General features: G+C 48.2%; 9 protein-coding genes across 9 annotated transcripts; 3 read left to right on the forward strand and 6 right to left on the reverse strand.

Moving 5' to 3' along the window:
* Positions 1 to 2,506: 2,506 nt before the first annotated feature.
* On the forward strand, positions 2,507 to 4,296 carry FPOAC1_008820 (uncharacterized protein; the record flags this gene model as incomplete). The annotated part of the gene is made up of 5 exons (XM_044853254.1): positions 2,507 to 2,881; positions 2,944 to 3,219; positions 3,266 to 3,482; positions 3,533 to 4,164; positions 4,213 to 4,296. The coding sequence occupies 5 exons, from the start codon at positions 2,507 to 2,509 to the stop codon at positions 4,294 to 4,296; spliced, it is 1,584 nt and encodes a 527-aa protein (XP_044705924.1).
* Positions 4,297 to 4,847: 551 nt separating this feature from the next.
* FPOAC1_008821 (uncharacterized protein) lies at positions 4,848 to 6,405 on the reverse strand (the record flags this gene model as incomplete). Its single annotated transcript, XM_044853255.1, has 3 exons — positions 4,848 to 5,306; positions 5,355 to 6,281; positions 6,334 to 6,405. The coding sequence occupies 3 exons, from the start codon at positions 6,403 to 6,405 to the stop codon at positions 4,848 to 4,850; spliced, it is 1,458 nt and encodes a 485-aa protein (XP_044705925.1).
* Positions 6,406 to 6,832: 427 nt separating this feature from the next.
* Positions 6,833 to 7,256, reverse strand: FPOAC1_008822 (uncharacterized protein; the record flags this gene model as incomplete). Its single annotated transcript, XM_044853256.1, has 2 exons — positions 6,833 to 6,943; positions 6,996 to 7,256. 2 exons carry the CDS (start codon positions 7,254 to 7,256, stop codon positions 6,833 to 6,835), a joined length of 372 nt encoding a protein of 123 aa, XP_044705926.1.
* Positions 7,257 to 7,704: 448 nt separating this feature from the next.
* FPOAC1_008823 (uncharacterized protein) lies at positions 7,705 to 9,031 on the forward strand (the record flags this gene model as incomplete). The annotated part of the gene is made up of 3 exons (XM_044853257.1): positions 7,705 to 7,767; positions 7,818 to 8,254; positions 8,299 to 9,031. The coding sequence occupies 3 exons, from the start codon at positions 7,705 to 7,707 to the stop codon at positions 9,029 to 9,031; spliced, it is 1,233 nt and encodes a 410-aa protein (XP_044705927.1).
* Positions 9,032 to 9,239: 208 nt separating this feature from the next.
* On the reverse strand, positions 9,240 to 10,378 carry FPOAC1_008824 (uncharacterized protein; the record flags this gene model as incomplete). The annotated part of the gene is made up of 2 exons (XM_044853258.1): positions 9,240 to 10,137; positions 10,203 to 10,378. The coding sequence occupies 2 exons, from the start codon at positions 10,376 to 10,378 to the stop codon at positions 9,240 to 9,242; spliced, it is 1,074 nt and encodes a 357-aa protein (XP_044705928.1).
* Positions 10,379 to 11,247: 869 nt separating this feature from the next.
* On the reverse strand, positions 11,248 to 14,169 carry FPOAC1_008825 (uncharacterized protein; the record flags this gene model as incomplete). The annotated part of the gene is made up of 5 exons (XM_044853259.1): positions 11,248 to 11,368; positions 11,421 to 12,963; positions 13,016 to 13,185; positions 13,233 to 13,555; positions 13,609 to 14,169. The coding sequence occupies 5 exons, from the start codon at positions 14,167 to 14,169 to the stop codon at positions 11,248 to 11,250; spliced, it is 2,718 nt and encodes a 905-aa protein (XP_044705929.1).
* Positions 14,170 to 15,039: 870 nt separating this feature from the next.
* Positions 15,040 to 16,976, reverse strand: FPOAC1_008826 (uncharacterized protein; the record flags this gene model as incomplete). The annotated part of the gene is made up of 4 exons (XM_044853260.1): positions 15,040 to 15,234; positions 15,299 to 15,472; positions 15,519 to 16,581; positions 16,627 to 16,976. 4 exons carry the CDS (start codon positions 16,974 to 16,976, stop codon positions 15,040 to 15,042), a joined length of 1,782 nt encoding a protein of 593 aa, XP_044705930.1.
* A 428-nt stretch (positions 16,977 to 17,404) lies between these two features.
* Positions 17,405 to 17,701, reverse strand: FPOAC1_008827 (uncharacterized protein; the record flags this gene model as incomplete). The annotated part of the gene is made up of 3 exons (XM_044853261.1): positions 17,405 to 17,440; positions 17,505 to 17,552; positions 17,606 to 17,701. 3 exons carry the CDS (start codon positions 17,699 to 17,701, stop codon positions 17,405 to 17,407), a joined length of 180 nt encoding a protein of 59 aa, XP_044705931.1.
* Positions 17,702 to 19,350: 1,649 nt separating this feature from the next.
* Positions 19,351 to 20,870, forward strand: FPOAC1_008828 (uncharacterized protein; the record flags this gene model as incomplete). Its single annotated transcript, XM_044853262.1, has 3 exons — positions 19,351 to 19,638; positions 19,690 to 20,086; positions 20,137 to 20,870. 3 exons carry the CDS (start codon positions 19,351 to 19,353, stop codon positions 20,868 to 20,870), a joined length of 1,419 nt encoding a protein of 472 aa, XP_044705932.1.
* Between the last annotated feature and the right edge of the window lie 248 nt (positions 20,871 to 21,118).

A 21,118-nucleotide genomic window follows, 5' to 3' on the forward strand; every position in this document is an offset into this window, starting at 1 on the left:
GTTGTTGAGATAATGGAAGTATGCTGATGGGATTGTGACTGTCGCAACATCAGTACATTGCACGAGTCATTGTCTGGTCTGGAGCTGTTACCGCACGCCGCAACGTGCCATCTGGATCGAGATGGATGTCTATTGTTGTGGAACGTATAATATTTAGTTATCATGTCGCAAGAGATAAAAACACCATAAATATATGCATATTTTCATGTCTCGTTTATTATTCAACCTTTTTGTAGGTATGTACGGGCCGTCTTGTCTCTGATTGCCACGTGCTGCTCCTTCCGTTCCCGTGCCAGTATGAGTGGAGATTACAATACATAGGCGAGTGTGGGAAGAAGCAAATTATCATGTATGATTGCTTGTTGGTCGTGTCCTATTGATTGTCATGTTGTGTGATGAGAGGTGCAAACATTGATTTGTTTGCTGCATGCCGTGTTCATTGTGTTCCTTCAATAGGAAGGCAGGCAGGTACGCCATATGATGGCACGAGGGTTCCATATTGTGTGACTACCTAGAGGAACTTCCTCAACACCAACATTCTTACCTGTGACAACACTTGCAACTTCATCTGCCTAATTAGTTGTGGTCATTTTCTTAAAACCTTTCTCTCCTCCAACATTGGATATCCAAAATTTAGACCTCTGGTTTGTTGGTTCCAAGATAACCTTTTTGCATTCTTTTCTTTTTTCTCTTGACCGGCCGCTTTCCTCTTTTCGCCTGACATTTTGATTGATTGGCGTCCTTATCTTAAGTTAGTCTCGAAAAGACCGTCATTGACACCTTGCCTGCCTGCCCCGACGAGAAGGCTGATTGATATTGATTGATTGTGGAGTTTGCGGTATTACGAGCGACCTTGTTGGGCATGCATTCCAGAATGTCTCGTCTGTGATGACAGCTATCGGCACTTGCAAATGTATTGCCTCGTTTTATGCCGATCCTCTCTCTTCGTTGGTGGTCCATATTCTGCCAGAATTCGACTCGAACAATAATATTTCGTTTCTGCTGTGCTTCCGACACGCTTGTTCTCTTCGGGAAACAAGTTTCCAGCTGCAAGGTCGGTCGTGTTAGTGCTGGCACTTGAGTGGTCCGTCGTTCACTAACATCTCCGTCTCTTTGCGTGCAATGTACCAAGAGCGATACTAGTAGGCTGTCACGAACCTTTCATGACTCGTTGCGGTCATCTCATTTCCGTATCGACACTTGCCGTCAATCACTACGAGCCGGCTCCAATAGTCTGCGTCGCTGATTTTGGCTATTCATCAACAAGGCTGTCAGCATCAATGTTACTATTGACTTGACTCCCATACTCGCAAGGCCACCCTGAAAAGAACCCTGTCCTTCAGGAACGCCATTGCACTGCTTTAGACTTCTGCCGAGAATAAGAATTCTTGACCCTTGAGAGATGAATAAACCGTTCATAACTTATCCCAGTCTTACTTGAAAAAGACCCTTGAACGGAATTACGGTTCGGGGAACATCATACCAAAACAAGTGTTCCAAAACCGAGCAACCAGAGATACGCCATAAAAACCCTTTGACTCATGAGCAAGCTAGACAGGCTCAGCAACCGTCAAATCCAACGAGCGGCCAGCAGCCGCCAAATAAACCGCCAAAGCGTACCAGTTAGCCAGTTAGCCAGTTAGCCAGTCGACCAGTCTACCAGTCCAGTCCAGTGCTTGACCATCCCTGCGGATCCCTGGTTTCCTGGGCGCGATCGCCGACGGACTCAGGGGCCCCGAACGACGCTCGGGCGCCTCCAACTCTCACAGGCTTGTCCTCTGCCTGAGCCGCTGTTGGGTCTAGCTCCAAGCCTTCAAGCCCCGAACCCCCGCAGAGGAGTCGAGGGTCTACCCCCTGGCGCCTCTTTTTTTTTCTCTCTCTCGTCAACCTGTAAGGGTAGGGTCTTGGTATGGTTGTGGATACGCTTCACTGCCTTCTGGTCTGTTCATCTGTTCCGAGATGCCTAGGCCTCCCTGGTCAATCAGTCAGTTCAGTTCAATCGAGTTGGCTTGTTAGTTTGACTCTTGTGTTCCTCAAAAGCGCCGCGCCCCGTCTTCCTACCCCCATCCCCTTCCTTCTCGTCTACTGTTTCTGTTTTGTTGTTTGTTAATTTGCTTCTTCAGAGGCTCATATCACTGGCACTGGCAAGACCTGTCACATCTCAGCTACTGTTCTCCCTTGCATCAAACACACGAGGTCAACGCCTGCGCAGCGCATTCTGCGCCATCGAATCATTTCTCGCTTCGTTCCGACCCTCGACACCCAACCCACGACGCACGACGCTCGTCCCTCTATCACACTCTTCCGTTTGCTCGCGCGCCCACGGACCCTCCCCCTCCAGTCCATCCTGTGCTTAGAGGCCCCACCTCCCCGAAGCCTATACTTTCTCATCTGGTCTTTCAATCAGTCCAGATCAGAATCTACAACAAACGTTTGACCTTATTTTTTTTCCTTTCCGTACCTGTACAACAACTGCATAACCGTTTTCCTCGAAAAGCCTGTCAAAATGGGCTTGTTTTCCCGTAAAGACAAGACGCCAAAGGCCGACCAGGCCATCAATACTTCTCAATCTAATGTGAGCGTGAACTCACACTCGTCAAGCTTGAGATCGCCTGCTCCTGGCGCCAATCGCAACCCCATGAATCGAACTTCTGCCACCAGCACAAATGGCCCAATGTCTCCAGTCAAATTACCAAAGATCGATCTCCCTCGACCTCCGGACCCTCAGCTCGACCCTGCCGGTTACTTGCGAAGTCTTGGAGCTGTGAGAGAGCGAAGCAAGATTATCACTGACAAAGCTCTGCGCAACGACTTGAAGCATTTTGATGTGGATATGAGCAAGTTTCCTGATGTGGTTACTTTTGTTACTGGAATTATCAAGGTACGATTGAAATGAAGCGCAAGAAAGCGCTGTTGAAGCAACAATGGGTTAACAAAATGCAGCGAGATTACGACGCTCCTTATTTCAGCATTCCTACCCACGGTAGATACCAGCACTTTGCCGTTGGTGGTCGGGATCGTATCGCACAACTACTTTCCACCTGGCCTAGCAACGTTGACAACACAGAGCGCTGCCGACGTCTAATCGATCTTTTCCTCGTCAGTGTACTTCTGGATGCTGGCGCTGGAACTTGCTGGACCTACAAGAGCAGTGAGAATGGTCGCGTATACAGAAGATCAGAGGGAATTGCAGTTGCCAGCCTGGAAATGTTCAAAAGTGTGAGTAATTCTTTTTGCGACGTACCTATCAAGACTAATTTACTAGGGTCTATTCTCTGGAAATCCCAACAACAAATTCCAAGTTGATAAGGATGGTCTTAAAACCCTTACCGTGGAGAAGCTTGCTGCTGGCCTTCAATCGAAACCTGGCAACGAAATGGCCGGTATTCAAGGTCGCACTGATATGCTGATCCGCCTCGGTGAAGCTTTGGCCGCCAAGGACGATTTCTGGGGTTTCGAAGGTCGCCCTGGATGCTTGATCGGTAAGTTGCGCCAAATGCCTGCCAATCTTTGCTATGCTAATCTCTCAAAGACCACCTTCTCGGTCACCCCTCAACACAGGCATCATCCATGCTCATTGTTCCTCTGCCCGTCCTGTGGAACGTATTGATGAGTGGTCTTGCCCCTATTTGGCCCGCAAACCGAACAGCTATCAACGGCGTTTCGCTCGGCGACGCTTGGCCTTGCCAGGCGATGCCTCAGCCCGGCGCATCCCCCAAGGTCTCCGCTTTCCCCAACAGCTCCAACGCCGCTGCCTGGGAGTCCATCCTACCATTCCACAAGCTCACGCAGTGGCTCACCTACTCACTTATGCAACCCATGCAGCAGCTCCTCAAGATGCATTTTGCTGGAACCGAACTGCTCACCGGTCTACCTGAGTACCGTAACGGTGGTCTATTCGTCGATATGGGTGTCTTGAACGTCAAGAAGGATGATCTAGAGAGGGGTCTACAGAATTACAACGAGTGGGTGCAACGGACAGGCGCCAAGGGTGTCGAGGTAGCACCCATGTTTGAGCCTGGCGATGATGTTATCGTCGAGTGGAGAGGCGTCACAGTTGGCTTTCTTGACATGCTTTGTGAAGAGGTCAACAAAACTCTTAAGCCAGAGCTGGGTGGAAACGAGTTGAGTCTGGCGCAGGTGCTAGAGGCTGGCAGCTGGAGGGTAAGTTATCCCTTGTCTCAGACTAAGAATTGCACTAACGCGAACTAGGGTGGCCGTGAGATTGCCGAGATCAACAGACCCAACACCAAGGAGCCACCGATCCTGATCGAGAGCGATGGCACCGTATTTTAAGGCTTCACACGTCTTTCCTTCTAACATGTATTACTGAATAAATATGACGGAACGTAATGGCACACCTGGGTTATAGAAGGGAAGCGCGCGACGGGGGGGGAGGGGATGTGCTTCAGGTTTTCGCTCTTCGAAGGCATCAGCATTTTTTCTAAATTATCCATTATCAAGTACCCAGACGCTTGCCGTCAAGGCAAAGGAACTGTGGTGGGGGGGTTTTATTACAAAGGCAAAAGAGCTGCGGGCGGGAAAAGGACCTTGGCAGTATGCCTAGTTTATAATTGAGACACAAGTCGTTAAATGCGTTGACGCGTAATGCTTCACACCTCTTCTGTCATATTCGTTCAATTGGGATAGTGTTGTTTCATTGATGAATACATGCTGATACCTTTTCTTTTCCAGCGCCTGTCAGCCATCCAAGAGCTCCGTGTATCTCGTGGTATATCATTCGCTACCTTCCAATGCTAATATTATACAATCCTGATCCAACGAGAACAGTGTTCAGTTCAGGTCTTCTTCACTATATTTACACTTATTTGGTACACTTGGTTGCTTTATCGCTTGTACTTCTTCTCAAACTCATCGCGCTCAAGCTTTCGGCGCATATCCTCAATCTTGCGGATCTGGTTCTTGCGAGCCTGCTCGGCGCGGTCCTCTGCGGTGCCTGAATATCCTTGAGTCATATTTCCAATCTGGTCAGAGACGCCCTTTTGCATCTCGCTGAGGTTGTCTGACAGGCGCTCGCGGAGACCCTCAATGCCCTTGGCCTTGGTGGCGCGGGGAGGCTTGTAGGCGGGCTCCTCTACCTTTTGAGCAGGGAGACCGAGTGCGTTACGGATAGATGGGGTGTTAAGAAGGGTAGTAGTGATGAGGGCGGCTGCACCGGTAGTAGTCATCATCAGGTTGACACCAGCAGCGAGGTAGGTTGTGAAAGCGAATGTGACACCACCCATCACCCACATGAGTTTCTTGGTAGTAGCCCTTTGGGCGGCAGGTTGGTACTTACCATTGATCTAGATATGTTAGAACAGTCGGATTAGAGCGGATGTTGCAAAACTTACCACAATGGAAGAGACCAAGAAAGCGGTACCAAGGGCAGGAAGGCAGTAAAAGGGATCGGCGACAGTGAGGTCAGTGAACCAGAGGAAACCAGAATTTTCCAACGCGGGCACAGGAATGTGTGTCATGCCGTTGATAATTCGGAACAAACCGAAACTGAAAGGAATCTGGAGGAAAGGCCAGAACATGCCTGTCATTGATGCGCCGTGAGTTTCACGAACCATCTTGTTGAGGAACTGTCCCTTCTGAGTCATCTCGTTGTTCTTGGTCTGGTAGCCCTTCTTCATAAGGTCGATGGCCTCCTGGAAGCGGGGATCCTTCTTTGACTCGTTCAAGGCGGCACTGAACTTAACAGCACGGACTTGGGGGTAGAACATGACGAGACGTAGCAGGATAGCTGTTGCGACAATAGTACCGCCCCAACCCAGACCAGTGTAAACATGAACGTGCTCAAGAATCCATTGCATGACTGATGTAGGACCCCAGCCGTAATCAAGTCCAATTTCTTTTAGGAAGCCAATTTTCTCTTCCATGTTGAGGATGGCGGGGTTGGCGAGGTCGGCAATTGATTCGAGATCGAACTCGGTGGGTGTGACGGATGAGGGCTCAACAGCCTGGGCGACCGGCTCAGCCTGGAGAACAGGAGCATCGTTGACGGCGGGTGTAGGATCGATAGTCTCAGGAGGAGTGGGAGCCTCGGGTGTTGTTGTGGCGGCTTCAGCAACGGGCTCTTCTGTCTTCTTCTTTCCCCAAAGCCTGTATCCCCAGACGGAAAGGTTCCTTGAGGAAGAAACGCCTCCAAGGACAATTGGTGCCGCAATACTCTTGACTCCAACTCTTGTTCCAGCCGTAAGGGGTGTGCGAACGCTCTTCAGCGCTGTACCGAATTGTCTAGCATCTCCAAGTTTTCGGCCTAGGGTTCTTGAGGTCTATACAAGTCAGTGGTTGGGCCATTGTTAAGCGACTGTATACGCAACATACATATTGACCGCAGAGTGGTCTCTGGAGAGTGCCCGAAGGCAGAGAGCGCACAATTCCTCGGCTAGGAAGCATTGCGGCGGTGTTGAGAGTGGGATGATCGGGTGGATAAGTTGCGCCCGATGATGTTGCTGGGAATTTTTTGGATGTTTTCCGGCACCGGCGGGTAAATCTCGGGTTCGCGACAGTCTGTCGCCGATGATCTCCGGATGACCTTGTCATGGGCAATCAACGGTGACGACTAGACAGCAGCGTCTAGAGTCGACTAGAATGGATTTGAAGTTGGTGTCGCAATTGAAACTGTTGCATTTGAGTGCCTGATATTTACATTTGTAACACGTCTGCGGCCAAACGCTACAGTCCATGTCCCTGTCTAATGATGTAGTCTCAATTTATTTGACATGATTTTCATCCTTCCTAGCTCTTTCAAATATGATTCGGTGGTAGATATGAGATGTAACAAGAATCTTATAGGGACTTGTAAGGATTTCCTGGCATTTATTTACTCCAGGCTTGCAATATCGTCAAGCGAAGGACGAGGAGTGCAGTAATTTTCTCGAAGCTCGATACCAGGTCCGATAGGGTGCGCTCTTCTTCGTGAAAGAGGAAAGACCTGATATTATTAGTACTACGATAGGGTTGAGATATCAAGTCGGGAATCGTACCTTGGTGCCGCCCCAACCTAGTCTAAAGGCTGCCTCATGAGCAAATAGCTCTCCGAAACCAAGCATCATACCGTTGATAAATGGCAGCAATAGGTTGATGGCAGTACCACGTATCAAAGACCACACAGTAGGAGGCTTGTAGAGGATGACCGGGGAGTTTGATGAGGGAGGTGACGATAGATCATCACCTGCAGAGTATAGTTCGATATCGGAGTGCATTGTGACGCCAGACTCGGCGAGATGGTTATGTTCGTCGGCCATGGCGGAGTCAAGAAGTGACGTTCGTTCAAAGTAGAGAGGCAGCTGGTGTTGAGATTGAAGGCGTAGTCGTCTTGTTCTACCTGCCTACTACACTATGAAAGAGGTTGTTGACGATCTCGGCCTGAATTACTGTTCCCCAGATCCTTACGTAAGTCTGCAGAACCGGGGGTTAGGAAGGTGGTGGGTGGATCACTTGTGTCACAGCCAGGAAGGTGGGGTGCTGGAGCCCACCGCCACCAACCCAGAGCTTGTGCCTTGTGCTTAGCTGAGGTGACGAGCAAGCTGCCTGCCTGCTTTTGCTTTCATCAAAAACATCACACTTTGAGATTCACTTTCATTGTTGCGTTTAGTCAATTCATTCAATCTCGTCGGACCACCTTCAACCTTCATATCGCCTCGGAAATAACTACTCATACCCAATCCAGTTACCCCGCCCTATTACATCAACATGGCAGACCATGAAGGTCAGATCGTCGAATTCGCAGGCCTGAGCGGCGCAAGCCCTGAAGAGGTTTGTTCAAACAAAGTGCGTACCGGATCATCACAACTAATGCCTTCCAGGCCAGACAGTATCTTGAGGCCCATAACTGGGATCTCGCCGAAGCCAGTAACGCCTGGTTCCGCGACGCCGAAGAGGATAGCCGCGACACATCAACAGCTCCCGCTCCCGCTCCCGTTCCCGATAACTACACCGGCCCTCGAACCCTCGATGGTCGCCCTGCACCAGAGGCTGCTCGTAGTAGCAGCCAAGCAACCCGCAAGAGCGCTCCATCGCAACAGAGAAAGACAGGAATTGCTACTCTAGGATCTATTGGTAGCTCATCCCACCAGCATGACCATGGAAACGATGACGATGACGATTCCGACCCCGAAGACGATGATGGACGAGGAAATCTGTTTGCGGGTGGTGAGAAGTCCGGACTGGCTGTTCAAGACCCCCACCAGCAAGAAGCCGGCCCAAAGAAGATCATCAGCGACATTCTTGCCAAAGCACGAGCGTAAGTGAGAAAGAATTCGCGGATGACATAAGCTAACAGATCAGCAACGCTGCTCGCCCCGAGGCCGAAAATGAAGCCGGCCCCTCCGAACCCAATCGTTTCCGAGGCACAGGGCAGACTTTAGGTGGTGATGGTGTTGAGAGTCGCAGCATTCCTGATCCTCTCGGTCCAGTCCGCGCCTCCACTGCCGAATCCCAAGAGCGAGTTCTTCACATCTGGCAGGATGGTTTCAGCATTGATGATGGAGATCTTCGACGATTCGATGACCCTGCTAACCAGGCCGACCTGGCGTTGATCCGATCCGGTCGCGCACCTCTCCACCTTATGAACGTGCAGCATGATCAACCTATCGACGTCAAGCTTCATCAGCACGACACCCCATACCAGCCTCAGCCTAAGCAGTACAGACCTTTCGGCGGTTCTGGTCAGCGACTTGGGGCTGTTGTGCCTGGTGCTTCAGAGAGCTCTAGCTCTACTACCGCCGCACCAGCCGCGGCTCCTTCGTCCTCTAGCACTCCGTCTGTTGATGATTCCCAGCCGACCATCATGATTCGAATTCAGATGCCCGACGGCACACGCCTACCTGCTCGATTCAACACGACTCACACTGTTGGCGATGTTTATGGTTTTGTTCAGGGCGCTTCATCAGAGACACGATCCAGATCATGGGTGCTCTCCACGACATTCCCCAACAAGGATCACACCGTTCACAGTCTTGTCCTAGGGGAGATGCCCGAGTTCAAGAAGGGAGGTACCGCTGTTGTCAAGTGGACTTAGTTACATGGGTGGTTGGCGTTTGGGTTGTGATTTAGGGTATGGCCAACTGGTCCATCCGAGACAGCTTTGGCTGATAGAGGCGATAAATAGAACCACGAGCAAGTGAAAATAAGTATGTGCAATGAATTGATCCGTATCTAAGCCCATCACTTCCAGGAGGTATCTTAACACCTAACGCCAAATCACAAACCATTCGCGGTAATCAGGCTTAGGCAGCAGCTGGAGTTATTGCGTTGGCAGGTTGGACGGCAGGTCCATCCAAGAACCTGAAATGCTCAATCGCAATCTGACAATTCAACATAGCAGCATTAAAACGAGCTTCTCCCGGCGGGAGCACAACCATGAGATAGGTGTTTGTCGTAAACTTGAGGATGAATAGGCTGAACCTGTTTCCAGCCTTGTGCTCCATGCGAATAAATTGCTCAGCGTTGCGCGGCGTACCTGTGAATCGCGAAATGCTCTGCTTGAAGTGCTTCATGATATTGGACATGCGCTCCAATCGATCTTCGGTAGGGTTGCGCTGGCCTTCGGATGATGTCCAGGATGACACGGCGAGGAAGGACGTGCGCTCGAATAGCAATAGTTCCTCCGCTTCGATGGCAAGGCCCAAGTTGGCAAGATTTCGCTCGATGACGGACAAATTGGGTACCAGATCGTGAATAATCGACGCCCAAGCTTTATACAAACTCTGATCCCAAATCGACGTGGCAAAGGGCGTGAGTTCAATCGAACTCGCAGCGATGCCTACCGAGTTTCCGTACTCGAATGTCTTTTGCCGCACAACGCGGATGCGCTCGTCGTACACGGACTCGCGGGCGGTGGGCACCACGAGATCCATCTTGTGGATCAGGATATAGATCTTGGCGGCGGGCGAGTACTGCAGCAGCGCGGATAGGATGGACACATAGGTTGCCAGGTCACGGTCGACGTCGCGGGATTCAATGTCGAAGACGTAGATCAGAACGCCGACGTTGGAAAAGACGTGGACGCGCTGTTGTGAGAGGTAGTTTTCCATAAAGGCCTCTTGGCCACCGCAGTCCCAGAGGTTGAGAGTCAGGTTGCCGAGGAATTTGACGTGGGAGAGATCGATGTCGATGGTTGCGCCTCTGCGCACAGCACGTTTTAGTCCGAGTTACAAAGGGAATACGGGGGCTAGAGGGAGAAGCCTTACAGTCTTCGTGTGTCGCGTGCAATGTAATTGCTAAAGATGATACTTCTCATACTACTCTTTCCAGAACCTGATTTCCCCATGAGCAGCACCTTTTTCTTCTTGGGCTTCTTAACTTCCCCTAGAAGTTCGGGCGCGGGCTGTGCCTCTGCGAGGGATGTATCGATATAGGAGGCCATGATGCGTGGTTGGGAGGTTTGATGACGGGTGATAGTGAAGGATGAGCGAGTGTTGACGTTAAGTTAAGTTGGAGGGGAGCTTAGGAATTGAAGGGTAGCTTTTGGCGCTTGGGCATTTGAGGTTTAGTGGCCCGCCCCCAGGAAATCCAAGGATGAAACGTCTTGGCTGACAATTGTTATAAGCGTACAAGCAAGTCAACTCTATCAATTGACTGAATACTAGGTAAGCTTAAGATGATATAACTGACGATGATTATAATTTGAATTATTTGTGAGTTTTGTCTTACTCCAAAGTAGCCCCTTATACTCGCATATAGTATTGTTGCACGAAAACAGCCAGAACAGTATCCATCCATGCATTGTTTGACGCCAGTTGCCTCGAGGTCTTGTCAACGGTGTTTCTTTTTACAGACAAGATGAAATGCCATTTCTGCTCGTCACATCATTCAGGTAAGTGAATAACGCGCGAAAAATATTGAGGGCTTGTATTGAGAGAATCATACCTAATCAAGATGCACGTCATGAATAGAATCACAATCAACCATAGGGTAGCAAGACGCCCAAAGCTTATGCAAATGTCTTTGGACACAGCCATCCATCCAATCCCAGGCTGTTTTCCGACCCGGAATGGAAACAACGGAAACAGGACATTGCACTAGGGCTCTAGACTAACAGCATAGCTCCATTTCTTGATTCATACCTACTATAGAGAGTTCCGTCGTCATAATAAACAAATTGCAATTCAAGCCAAATATTCCCAAGGGTATCCAAACAATAAGTCAGAGCTTAAACACTCATCAAGATAACCTGCCTACCGCAAACACACCCAAACGCCTGCAATTCTCCAACTAAAGCAAAACTCGAAAGCATCAACAAGGCGAATGCCTCCCCGTCGATGGCCCTTGCGAACTCTCATCGTTCTTCGTGCTGACAGACCCTATAAGAATAGACCAGACAGGATCATTATGCCTTTTGTGATCTACAATATCACTAAAAATGTCAGTTTGATACCCCATCAAGTAGCGCAAGTAGGTGAACTTACTCTCTGTTCCCTGGGCTGCCCCCAAAGAGAGCATAATCGTCAAGATATGTCATACGATCCAGCCCATCCTGATCATCACCAAAACTGACAAACTGGAATGTGAAACCAGTGTTGCTGATGTTTTTATCTCTCATCTTACCAATGACATTCGTGATGCATCCCTCCACATCTCGAGCTTCAATGGGACCACCCTCCCACGACCCGTTTGTAAAGATCAAAACACTAGTGGGCTTTTTGGGATCTACAATACTAGTATCGCTGAATATTTGGTCTAGTGCGTATCTCATATTGCATTCTTTGTTAGTTATGTTCGGACTCGCCCAGTGGCGTAGCAGGGAGGCCAGCTTGTCCATGGAGTACAAACGACCCGCCATTGCTGCGATTGCTTGTGGAAATCGTTTGGTGGGTTTTGAGGTGAAGCGGATTTCCGGGCATGTAAGGTCGATGTCCTTGACCAGCCATATCAGAGTCTCAACCGTCCTAAGTACTTCACTTTTTAACCCTCGCATCGAATCAGAGTCGTCTATGACAAAAATGAAATGTCTCCGGCCCATGCGGCGACAGAACTGATCATAGCCAGGTAGACGATGCTTCTTGACCTTGATTGTGCGGTGGTAGATCACATCTTCGACAGTCGCAGTCTCGTGTAGACTCGAAGGAGCTTGTTGATCTCTGTTAGGATACAGTCGGTGAGGATCCCATGCGTTGTTTACAGGATTTGTGTAGATAGAGTGGCGATGTCCAGGGGATCTTATCTGCGAGGGAATGTCTGTTATGGCTTGTGAGGCACCGAACCCATTTGTCGATAGTGTCAGGGACTTGTCGAAACCGGGAATCTCTTGGACTTCGCCGTGATTTCGTGAAGTAGAGGAAATCTGTTGGATTGGCGTTCCATACCCAAATCGTACTTGGGTATCAAGACCAAGAGGGCTTGGATCTGTTTGAGCGTGACCGGAGTCGGCGATTGTCTGCCTTTCTGTTCCCGGGTTGGAAGCCGTACGTAGATGTGGAGGTTGTCCGAATTGAAAACTCCCTCTTGGGGATCTGTCGGTCGATACTGGGCTAGCGACTTTGGGGCTGAGGGTCTGAGAATGGGATCGCGTGGGTGCGCTGTTTGCTCTGCCAAGAGAGGGAAACAGGTCTTCATACTTGCTGTTGAATTCGTACCATAAAGACCTGGGGTTGGGTCTATCCTTACTAGGTACAAGCATTTTCTGCTTGACGAGAGTACAGACAGTTCCTGAAAGATTCGTGGGTCCACTCAGGGCTTCAACAGCAGCTTGTTGAGACTCCAAGACGCAGTGAAGTGCCGTTTGAGTATTGTGAAAACAGTCTCCTAAGCTAGCATCGATTTGAAGCGAATGGTAGGTCTGGATCTCAGTTCTGCGATCGCTGGCAGCTTTATCGACGGCGGCTATCCTACCAGCGACCCAGACGAGAGCTTCACTGAATACACAGCCAAGAGACCAGATGTCTGATGATAAAGGAACTGGCCTGATAGTCTGTTTCTCATAAGTATAGACTCTTGAAGCCTCAGGGGCACCTGGGACAGCGTGGTCAGTAGAAGTCACAATGGAGCTATTGTTAAGACTTACAATATGTTTTGTCTCCATTGTTGTCGTGGAAACTGATCGAAGCCTCATCAATGGGCAGTTCAGATGTTGCAGTGTCGAAATCAGCAAGCTTCATCGTGAAACCGGCGGAATACAGACCCTGTCTCTCGGGGAACACAAGAATATTGGAAGGCTTAATGTCCCTATGGGCACTGTGAAAGTTAGTATGAGGAGCCAAAGTTCTGGATGTGCCACATACAATCCTGTGCGTTGATTTCTAGGCCCCCCTCCTAAATTCTGAATCTTGTCGACGGCTTTGATGAGACCCATCATGCCGTACAAGAAGTACCTGCGCTCTTCAGGCGTCGCCGGAGGCTCATCTCGTCTGTATAATTCGAGTAGACTACCTTCAGTCGCGTACTCTAGCACCATGAAGCAGCGCTGATTCTGCTCAAAAGAACCGAGGTACTGGACTATGTGGTCGCAGGAGTCTATTTTGACAAATGCATTGTACTCTCTGGTCCAGGAGTCCCGCAAGGCATCCCTTTCACCGGTGAGGTACTCTTTGAAGACGACAGTGGGCTTAAATAGGTCAATGAAGGCGTAGAGACAGAGTGTGAGTGAAGACAACTTACTGATGGACTCCAATCTTTATCATAGCACTCGGAATGTAATGTAACAACTCGAATGACAGACTTGGAGTGGTTCGCTTTGGTTGTTGTTATCTTTTCGTCTTTGATAGGTAGAATTTGGCGGCGGGGAATAGTTCTCTTGTCCATTGGCATAGTGCTCGAGAAAACGACAGGACAAAACATCCATTGGTTCTCGCAAAACTCTTCCATGTCTTTAACCATTGCACGGTCGTTTCCAAACCTCTCAGTATCGAGAAGAGGTAGCTGTTGGTCCTGAAAGCCATGGGAGATGAACTCTTTTATCAAAGATGTCTTGGAACTGTAAACGAGAATAGAAAAGATGTTGAGGTAGGCTTTTTCGATCGTGGCTGCTCTCGCATTGATATTGTGATTGATAGCGCGGGCTATTCGGTATTCGCCTCCTTTCTTCCACCATTTTGCTGTTTTTGTAGGACTGATGAACTCGACTTTTTCACCGTCGCCATCAATGCCAGGTTGGAGCTCGCGACGAACGAACTGGATGAACTCTTCATGACGTTCGTCCTGGGGATGAAGAGAAGCCATTTTGGCAGCGAGCGTCTACTTTATGCAATATAGCAGGCGCTTCAAGTTCAAAGATTGTGTTGGATAAAGTAAATTGTTTGAGATAAATGGTCTCGATGCAATTGAGCCAAAGATGGATAGACTCGAGCAGGAGAAAAAAAGGGGAAAAAGATGATGCAAGATATATTTGCAGACAGGCGCGAATAGGCTGAGGAAGGGGTGGTTCGCACAAGGCGAAAAGGATGTGCGATGTGCCTTATACAGGGCCTTTCTCCCCGCAGAGCATCCAGGACTTCAGCTTTCCAGATTGGTTACAGAGGGTGTGCCACAGGAATATGTTGAACGCAAGGCTCCAAGGCTCTCCAATATGCCCCCCGAATTGGATTTCTGGACAAAGGTTGCACACCATTAGCGAGTGATTTATGGCTGTGTTGAAATGCCTCGACGCAAAGCCACCACCTCGAAAGAAATAAGGTGAGGTTGCCCTGAGGCTGGCCCCAAGAACAGAACAGAACAGAACAGAACTAGAACCACTGTAAGTCAGATCGAGTATAGATAGTATTATAAATCACCCACATCCCAAAGCCTTGAACGCCCAACCAACGTGGGGCAGAAAGAAGATGGTGGCTTGAAATGCAATGAGACGAGGGGAAACGAGGCTCCCATTTGAAAACATACCCAGATTGACATCATTAGACAGCTTCTGCCTAATACAAGGATAATGTGTCATCCACTAATTACTCTAAATATATCAAAGTCGTATGATCTATAAACTACAAACAGAAGTAGGCATTCTAAGAAAGGTGTAAATGAAGAAACTGAAGAAAAAGAAAAAGAAAGGAAAAGGAAAAGGAAAAGAAATACCAAGTAGCGTGAACTACAACCTAATATCTAATCTCTAAGTGACCTGCGCAGCATAAACAGAATAAACATCCACAGCATAATAGTCACTGCCGTGATGGTCGCAGAAATACCAAAGAAAAGGCCAAAGATCTTGGTGTTGAGTTTCCATGATCCGCCGCCTAGATCCCATGGCTCATCAGAATTGAGTGGAGGCCACTCGAGTATACCGCTTTGAAAGAAGGACTAAATACTTATTAGATGGTGAAAGAAGAGATGAATGAATGGAATGGAATGGAAAAACACTCACAGCCATGAATGTCCCTGGCAGAAAAATAAGGGTTACAAATGTTATAATATGCATCGAGCTTGTCTCTCGCTTAGTCTTGAAAGCGATATCCTCCATCTTAAGAGCGGACAATTTAGCGCTTTCAGCGTAGAGCTTGTTGATTTGTAGTGTTTTGTATTGGAGAATGCAGTTGTACTGCAAAATATCAGCCATGTATTTGATCTTTGTCAGAGAAACTCACCATTTCTTTGCTTTCCTTGACAAGTAAGAATAGTGCTTCGAGCTGTACTTGTCTGGCTTCAAGGTTGGCTTCGACGCCTTTGGCCCGCTGAAACAACTCGACGCCTGAAAGCTTGCACTCCGTTTGGATACTATCAAGCATGGGTATTTTGTACTCGTTCATAACACATTCGTAGTGCTCTCGAATTTGCCGTACGACTTGCTTGTTGAGCTTGAGCACAAGAAGAGCCTCCTGTATCTTCTCTAGCCCTTGCTGAAGCGCCTCGACCTCGTCGAAAGAAAAACCCTGAAGCTTCTTTACCCAGTCTTCACCTTCCAGCTTCTTTAAACGGTCCTCAAACTTCTTTGCCCGGTCTTCATGATAGACTCGATGTTTGCTATCGTGCAACAATACGGTTGTACAGCCGGGTGATTTCTCGGAGGGTGTGCTGCTGCTTAGACCGGTGGCATGTCTCACGTCAGAGCTGAGTCTGGCTTCGTCGTGTATACCAGGTGTCCTAGCCTTGTCGACTTGCGGCTTGACGTTCTCGAGGAGTTCGTTTATGTAAAAGATCCAGTTGCTGTCGCACCAGTCAAGAATCATACCCAGAGTTTCCAGAGAGAAGGAAAAACACTGAGGGATAGAGCCCAACTCGTTCCTGGTGTCACTCAAGGCTTCCTTGAAGAGCTCTTCGTTAAAAGAGTTCCCCTTGCACGTTACCCACAACGCTTGGCCGCTTACAACATCAAATGAGTGGTACACCGCAAGCTGCCGAATGCCCCAGGACTTGGGCTTTGTTGTAATGGATTCGGAGCTTTCGACTGATCGCAAAACAAATGAATATCGTATCTCTCGACCAGAGCGGTTAAGTCCTGGAAGAGGCAAGAGATGTTTCTCCTTGGAGAGAAGAGTGTTGTCATCGTTGAATTGAGGTAGATTGCACCATTCATGAGCCGAAAGGGAACGTCTGAAAGAGTAGAGACATGAGAGGAATGACGGTGGGATCTGTTGATATGTGCAAAGATACTTGAACGTATGGATTGAACATCTCAGTTGCTCTTTAGAATGTTTTGATTTGATAGAACTTTCAAGGTCAGGATTACCCTTATATTATAGGAGATACACTTACACGTATCTTGTCTTTGGTGTCTTATTACTAGAGTGTAGACGAGATCTGAGTTCCTGGAGATTCTTGACCTCTGCATCAAGGGATTGACAATTGCATGGTGTAGTGCAATCGCAAGTCTCGTAAATCTTCAAAGGAGGATCGCTCAGTCTCGGATGAAACACATGTGATGCCTCTCGATACCAAGTCTCAGCAATTTCTTGACGTGCCTTTTTACCGCGCGCACTACACGCAAAGTTATTAGGGTAGTTGTGTAATGCATCACATATCCCATCAAAGTAGCGCTCCGATTCGGAGAGCTCCGGTGTACCGGGACGCGACAACGATGATGATGATGACGTTGATGACGACATGACCTAGGGGATAAGAAAGACTTGAAAAGATAGGGGTAGAAGATTTACGACAAAATCCGAAGTGATCAGGCGGTGAATTTAACTTCTTGTCGAGAGAATAACAATCACAAAGCGCCGGGCACAGCCTGATCATCTGCCTTGGGGTTTACCGTACTGAAACAATAGTTCGTCGGTATTGAAACAATGGGATTCGATTTTACGGGAATCAATGGTGGCGATGGGATGGACAATGTCTCTGTAGACCTCGAGTGTAACAAGGCGGAGCGGAGCGTAGAGGCAATGCGAGACCTTATGCAACGGCCAAAAGACCCATTTCACATATGATATGACTGATTAAGCTAGAATGCGCAGAGTGAAACTCGAATAAAATATAAATAAAGGTGAACAAATGAATTTGTGACCCATCCCATCCCATCTCATCTGATTCATCAAGTCTGTAGATCGAGAATCTCGTTCTTTTCCGCCTGTTGCAACCATCAGTAACAAAGTAAAACCACGAATCAAGGTACAAAGACAAGAAAGTCTTACAGAAGTCAATGTTCGAGGTAGATAAAACACAAACTCCTCTCCCGATTTCTAATTTTTGTGTTAGTTTAACCTTATAAAATATAAGAAACACGACTAGATACCTCAACAACAATTGTCTGATCGTCGAATCTGTTTCGAAGCCATCTCTGGACATCATCCAGCCGTAGTCTATACGCAAGGATGGAGTTGTGTCTCATGACTGCAGAACTCTGATTGTATAGGCGATATCGTAATGGTATTTCTGACGCGGCTACTCGTTAGGCGTATTCTCGATTCAAGGCAGTCTGCCTTGAGGATTCCAGTAGAGATCACACTGGGCTGAACACCAGATTTTGAGCCCATACTAAAGACTGCGGCTCAAAACAGCGCGGGGTTGACTCCCAGTGTCCATGTTCTTGATTGGTACACAATCAGCGGAGTAGGCTGGGTTGACCAGGCTCTGGTTATTACCTTTGTGACACCACGTTCTCTAGGAGGTTGAGCTGTAGAGGAGTGATTGTGTTGGTCAGTTGCACACCGGATGGCTCGTTTGTAGGTTGTCACAGCAGGTGCACACACGGCCAGCCTGCAGCTGAGTGTAACCCCAAACTTAAGAGATAGCTCGTTGATTCGCAGGACTGAGAAGTGCCTAACCATGAAAAGTAACGTAAGCTGTGCATGCATCTTATATTGTGCCGCATATTCAAGTGTTATCTAAACGGTGTGTAAGCTGTCCGTTGCACCGACAGCATATGTCTTTGGTGAGAAAAGGCTACCTGCAGCAATGTAAACTATGGTCGGGCGAAGGCTAATGGATGGTAGTTCTGTTTCAAATCAATCACATATAATTATCTGATATACAAGACAAAGGATTGTCAGTCATGCCCTCAGGGTATCAGAAGGACGGACCGCTGGAAGCATGAGACATGGAATTAGTAGGTCATTTTATACTGCTTAGACTATAGCTCTTAGACCATTTACGTATATCCCAAGACTCGGGAAGCTGATGTTTTTGCTACTGTCAGACACTTTCACATGTTCCAGTCTTTGTAGGGCTTAAGGAACAAGGCTCGGACCGTCCGCGTTTATGGGTGTATCCGAAAATACTAGAAACGGTGACCACAACGGCGATCTTGGCCAGCCGCCAGCACATTCAGCCTCAAGCTACATCCAAGTTTGGACCCCTCAGCTTACTTACTCGAGTGAGTGCTCAGGACCTGTCAGGGAAGAAGGAGTTTCTTGTCTAATTGACGACTGAATAGGACTTTATCATCCGTTGTTATAGGTTGGCCTTGTTCGACACTATAGGATACTTTTACTTGGGTCTTGGACATGATGAAGCCCAGATGAGAACTTATAAACTCTGGCTATAACATTGCTACAAGACTTTTTCTCTCTTCCTGTAGTGTGGCATCTTGAGACACCCTTCCTGTGGGATTGAGGTTACGATACAACATGTATCTCACTAGACACGGAATGCCCGAGACAAATGAGATCATACCTGGATGTCGACTATAGGTCGTCAAAGACTTATTGACAACCCTCAATTTTCATGGCGGCGAATGAATAATGGGTAATCATCAGCCGTACGTGAGAAGAATGGACGATCTCTCACCGCGTAGCAAGTCTTACCTGCAAAAATCCCATCTGGGTATTGGGCTGTCACTAGCCGGCCACCTTTAGATTATACATGATCGTCATTCGCAGTCTCGAAAGGGTCATAACTTGCAAAATGGGGAGTGTCAGAGTAGAGACCTTCCTGTAGTAAGTCTCTGTGCTATGATATATTCACCATTTCCCCATATTTACCTTGTTAACGTGTATGGGCCCAATATCTGTCTGTCAATCTCACTCGGGATATCTAACCATGTGTGCTTGTAAAAACCAATTTATCTTGCTATCATGGCTGATGATAGTAGGATGGATACAGCTCAGTTATAGCCACGCGCTGTACGCTTACACCACTGAACGAACAATCCAAGTCGGCGCCCAAGATCCCGTCACAGGAAAGATTCACTATAGCAACTGCAACAGCAAAGATACACCTATTTTCCCACTTGACAAACCTAATATCCTGGACGCAAAAGAGACACCGCGAAATGGTACTGCACTGGCAGCACAGGGCTGGTGGGACTTTGGCCAGGAAACCATCATTGTGCGTTTTGCCATCTAATAATCAAACAGTAGCTAATAAAAATATACTTAGGCATCTATCTTCTGGCAGACTAAAGATGATGCCATCGTCAACGGATACTATACTTGCAACATGAAGACAGGAAAACTCGTTCGCAATGGAGAGTATCGTATTTCAGAAACTGCAGAGGTCGGCTCTATTCACAACAAATCAGGTCTTGCCGTCGACCTTCTAGGAGCCGACAACGGATACCGTATCTTTTATCACAACGAACACAGGAACGTCATGATGTTGCATTATACGCAGTACACTGACTGGACAGATGGTGGATTTGTGTCGCAGGATAATGCAACAGGAATGGCGCTTGGATCTGCTCACATTGACAAGGAGAATATCACAGTCGCTTTCCCTAAAGATTCCGAAGATATCGAGATATCTCGCTTGGAGAAGGCTGGGCAGTGGAGATTAGGTCTGTATTTCCATGATATCATCTCAAACAACGTTGCTAACCTGCACCAGACTCCTTCCCGACAAAGCTGGGAGGCACATTCACCAATGACTCTACAATCATCACCGCCGTCAGCCCCCAAACAAGCCCGATATTTTCTCTGCCGGCTTGGAACGCTTCTCTCGAAGCCATAGGCTCAGCGATAGACCGATCCCGAAAGCGAAGCATCTTTTATATTGGCAACGATAGGAAACTCCACGAGGTAGAAGCAAAGAAAGACACATGGGAGATAGCATCCAACCAGTCTAGTAAAGCTTGGCCTGTCGCTGATGACCCCAACTCTGGTTTGGCGGTAGCTTACAACCAACCTGACGGTAAAGTGTGGGTATACTACTGGTCCAACGAGACAGTTGTACAGACATACAGGAACTACGACGGAGACTGGGAAGATGCAAAAGCCTTGCCTCAGGAAGAACCGCGTGAAACTGAAGCCAGCAAGCCGGCGGAGGATAGTACTTCTAGTTCCTCAGGCTTAAGCACAGGAGCAAAAGCGGGAATAGGTGTTGGAGTTGGTGTCGGTGCTTTTCTTGTCGGTGTCATAGCTTGGCTCTGGATGAAGCGGCGCAACAAGAAGAAGGCTTCTGGCTCCGAAATGGGAGCTAGTCCCACAGATTCAAACTTTACAGAAGTCAAGAAGGACGATAAGACTGTGGACCCGTCAGAGATGGATGGTCATGGGCGGCCTGCTGAGTTGTACAACCACCCTCCAGTTTATGAGCTGCAAGGTCAGCATGTGAGAGAGTAATGTGAAGGTCACGTATTGAGGAGAACTGCAATTGTGAAAGGGGTAAGATTGTCCTGGCTGATGAATGAATACATGGAAGAAAGATATTTGCAACAATTAGGCTCGTTGAGATGAGCAACTAAGTCCTTGTGCTTGTATCTTTGTGTTTAGTAAATGTTGGTATAAATCGGATCTATAAAGTGAGAGACCTTCACATCTGGCCCGACGGTACACGGGGCCGCGGCGCAAAGTGCACGAACACCGACGGG

This window comes from Fusarium poae, chromosome 3 (genome assembly GCF_019609905.1).
Source record: "Fusarium poae strain DAOMC 252244 chromosome 3, whole genome shotgun sequence".
NCBI lineage: Eukaryota > Fungi > Ascomycota > Sordariomycetes > Hypocreales > Nectriaceae > Fusarium > Fusarium poae.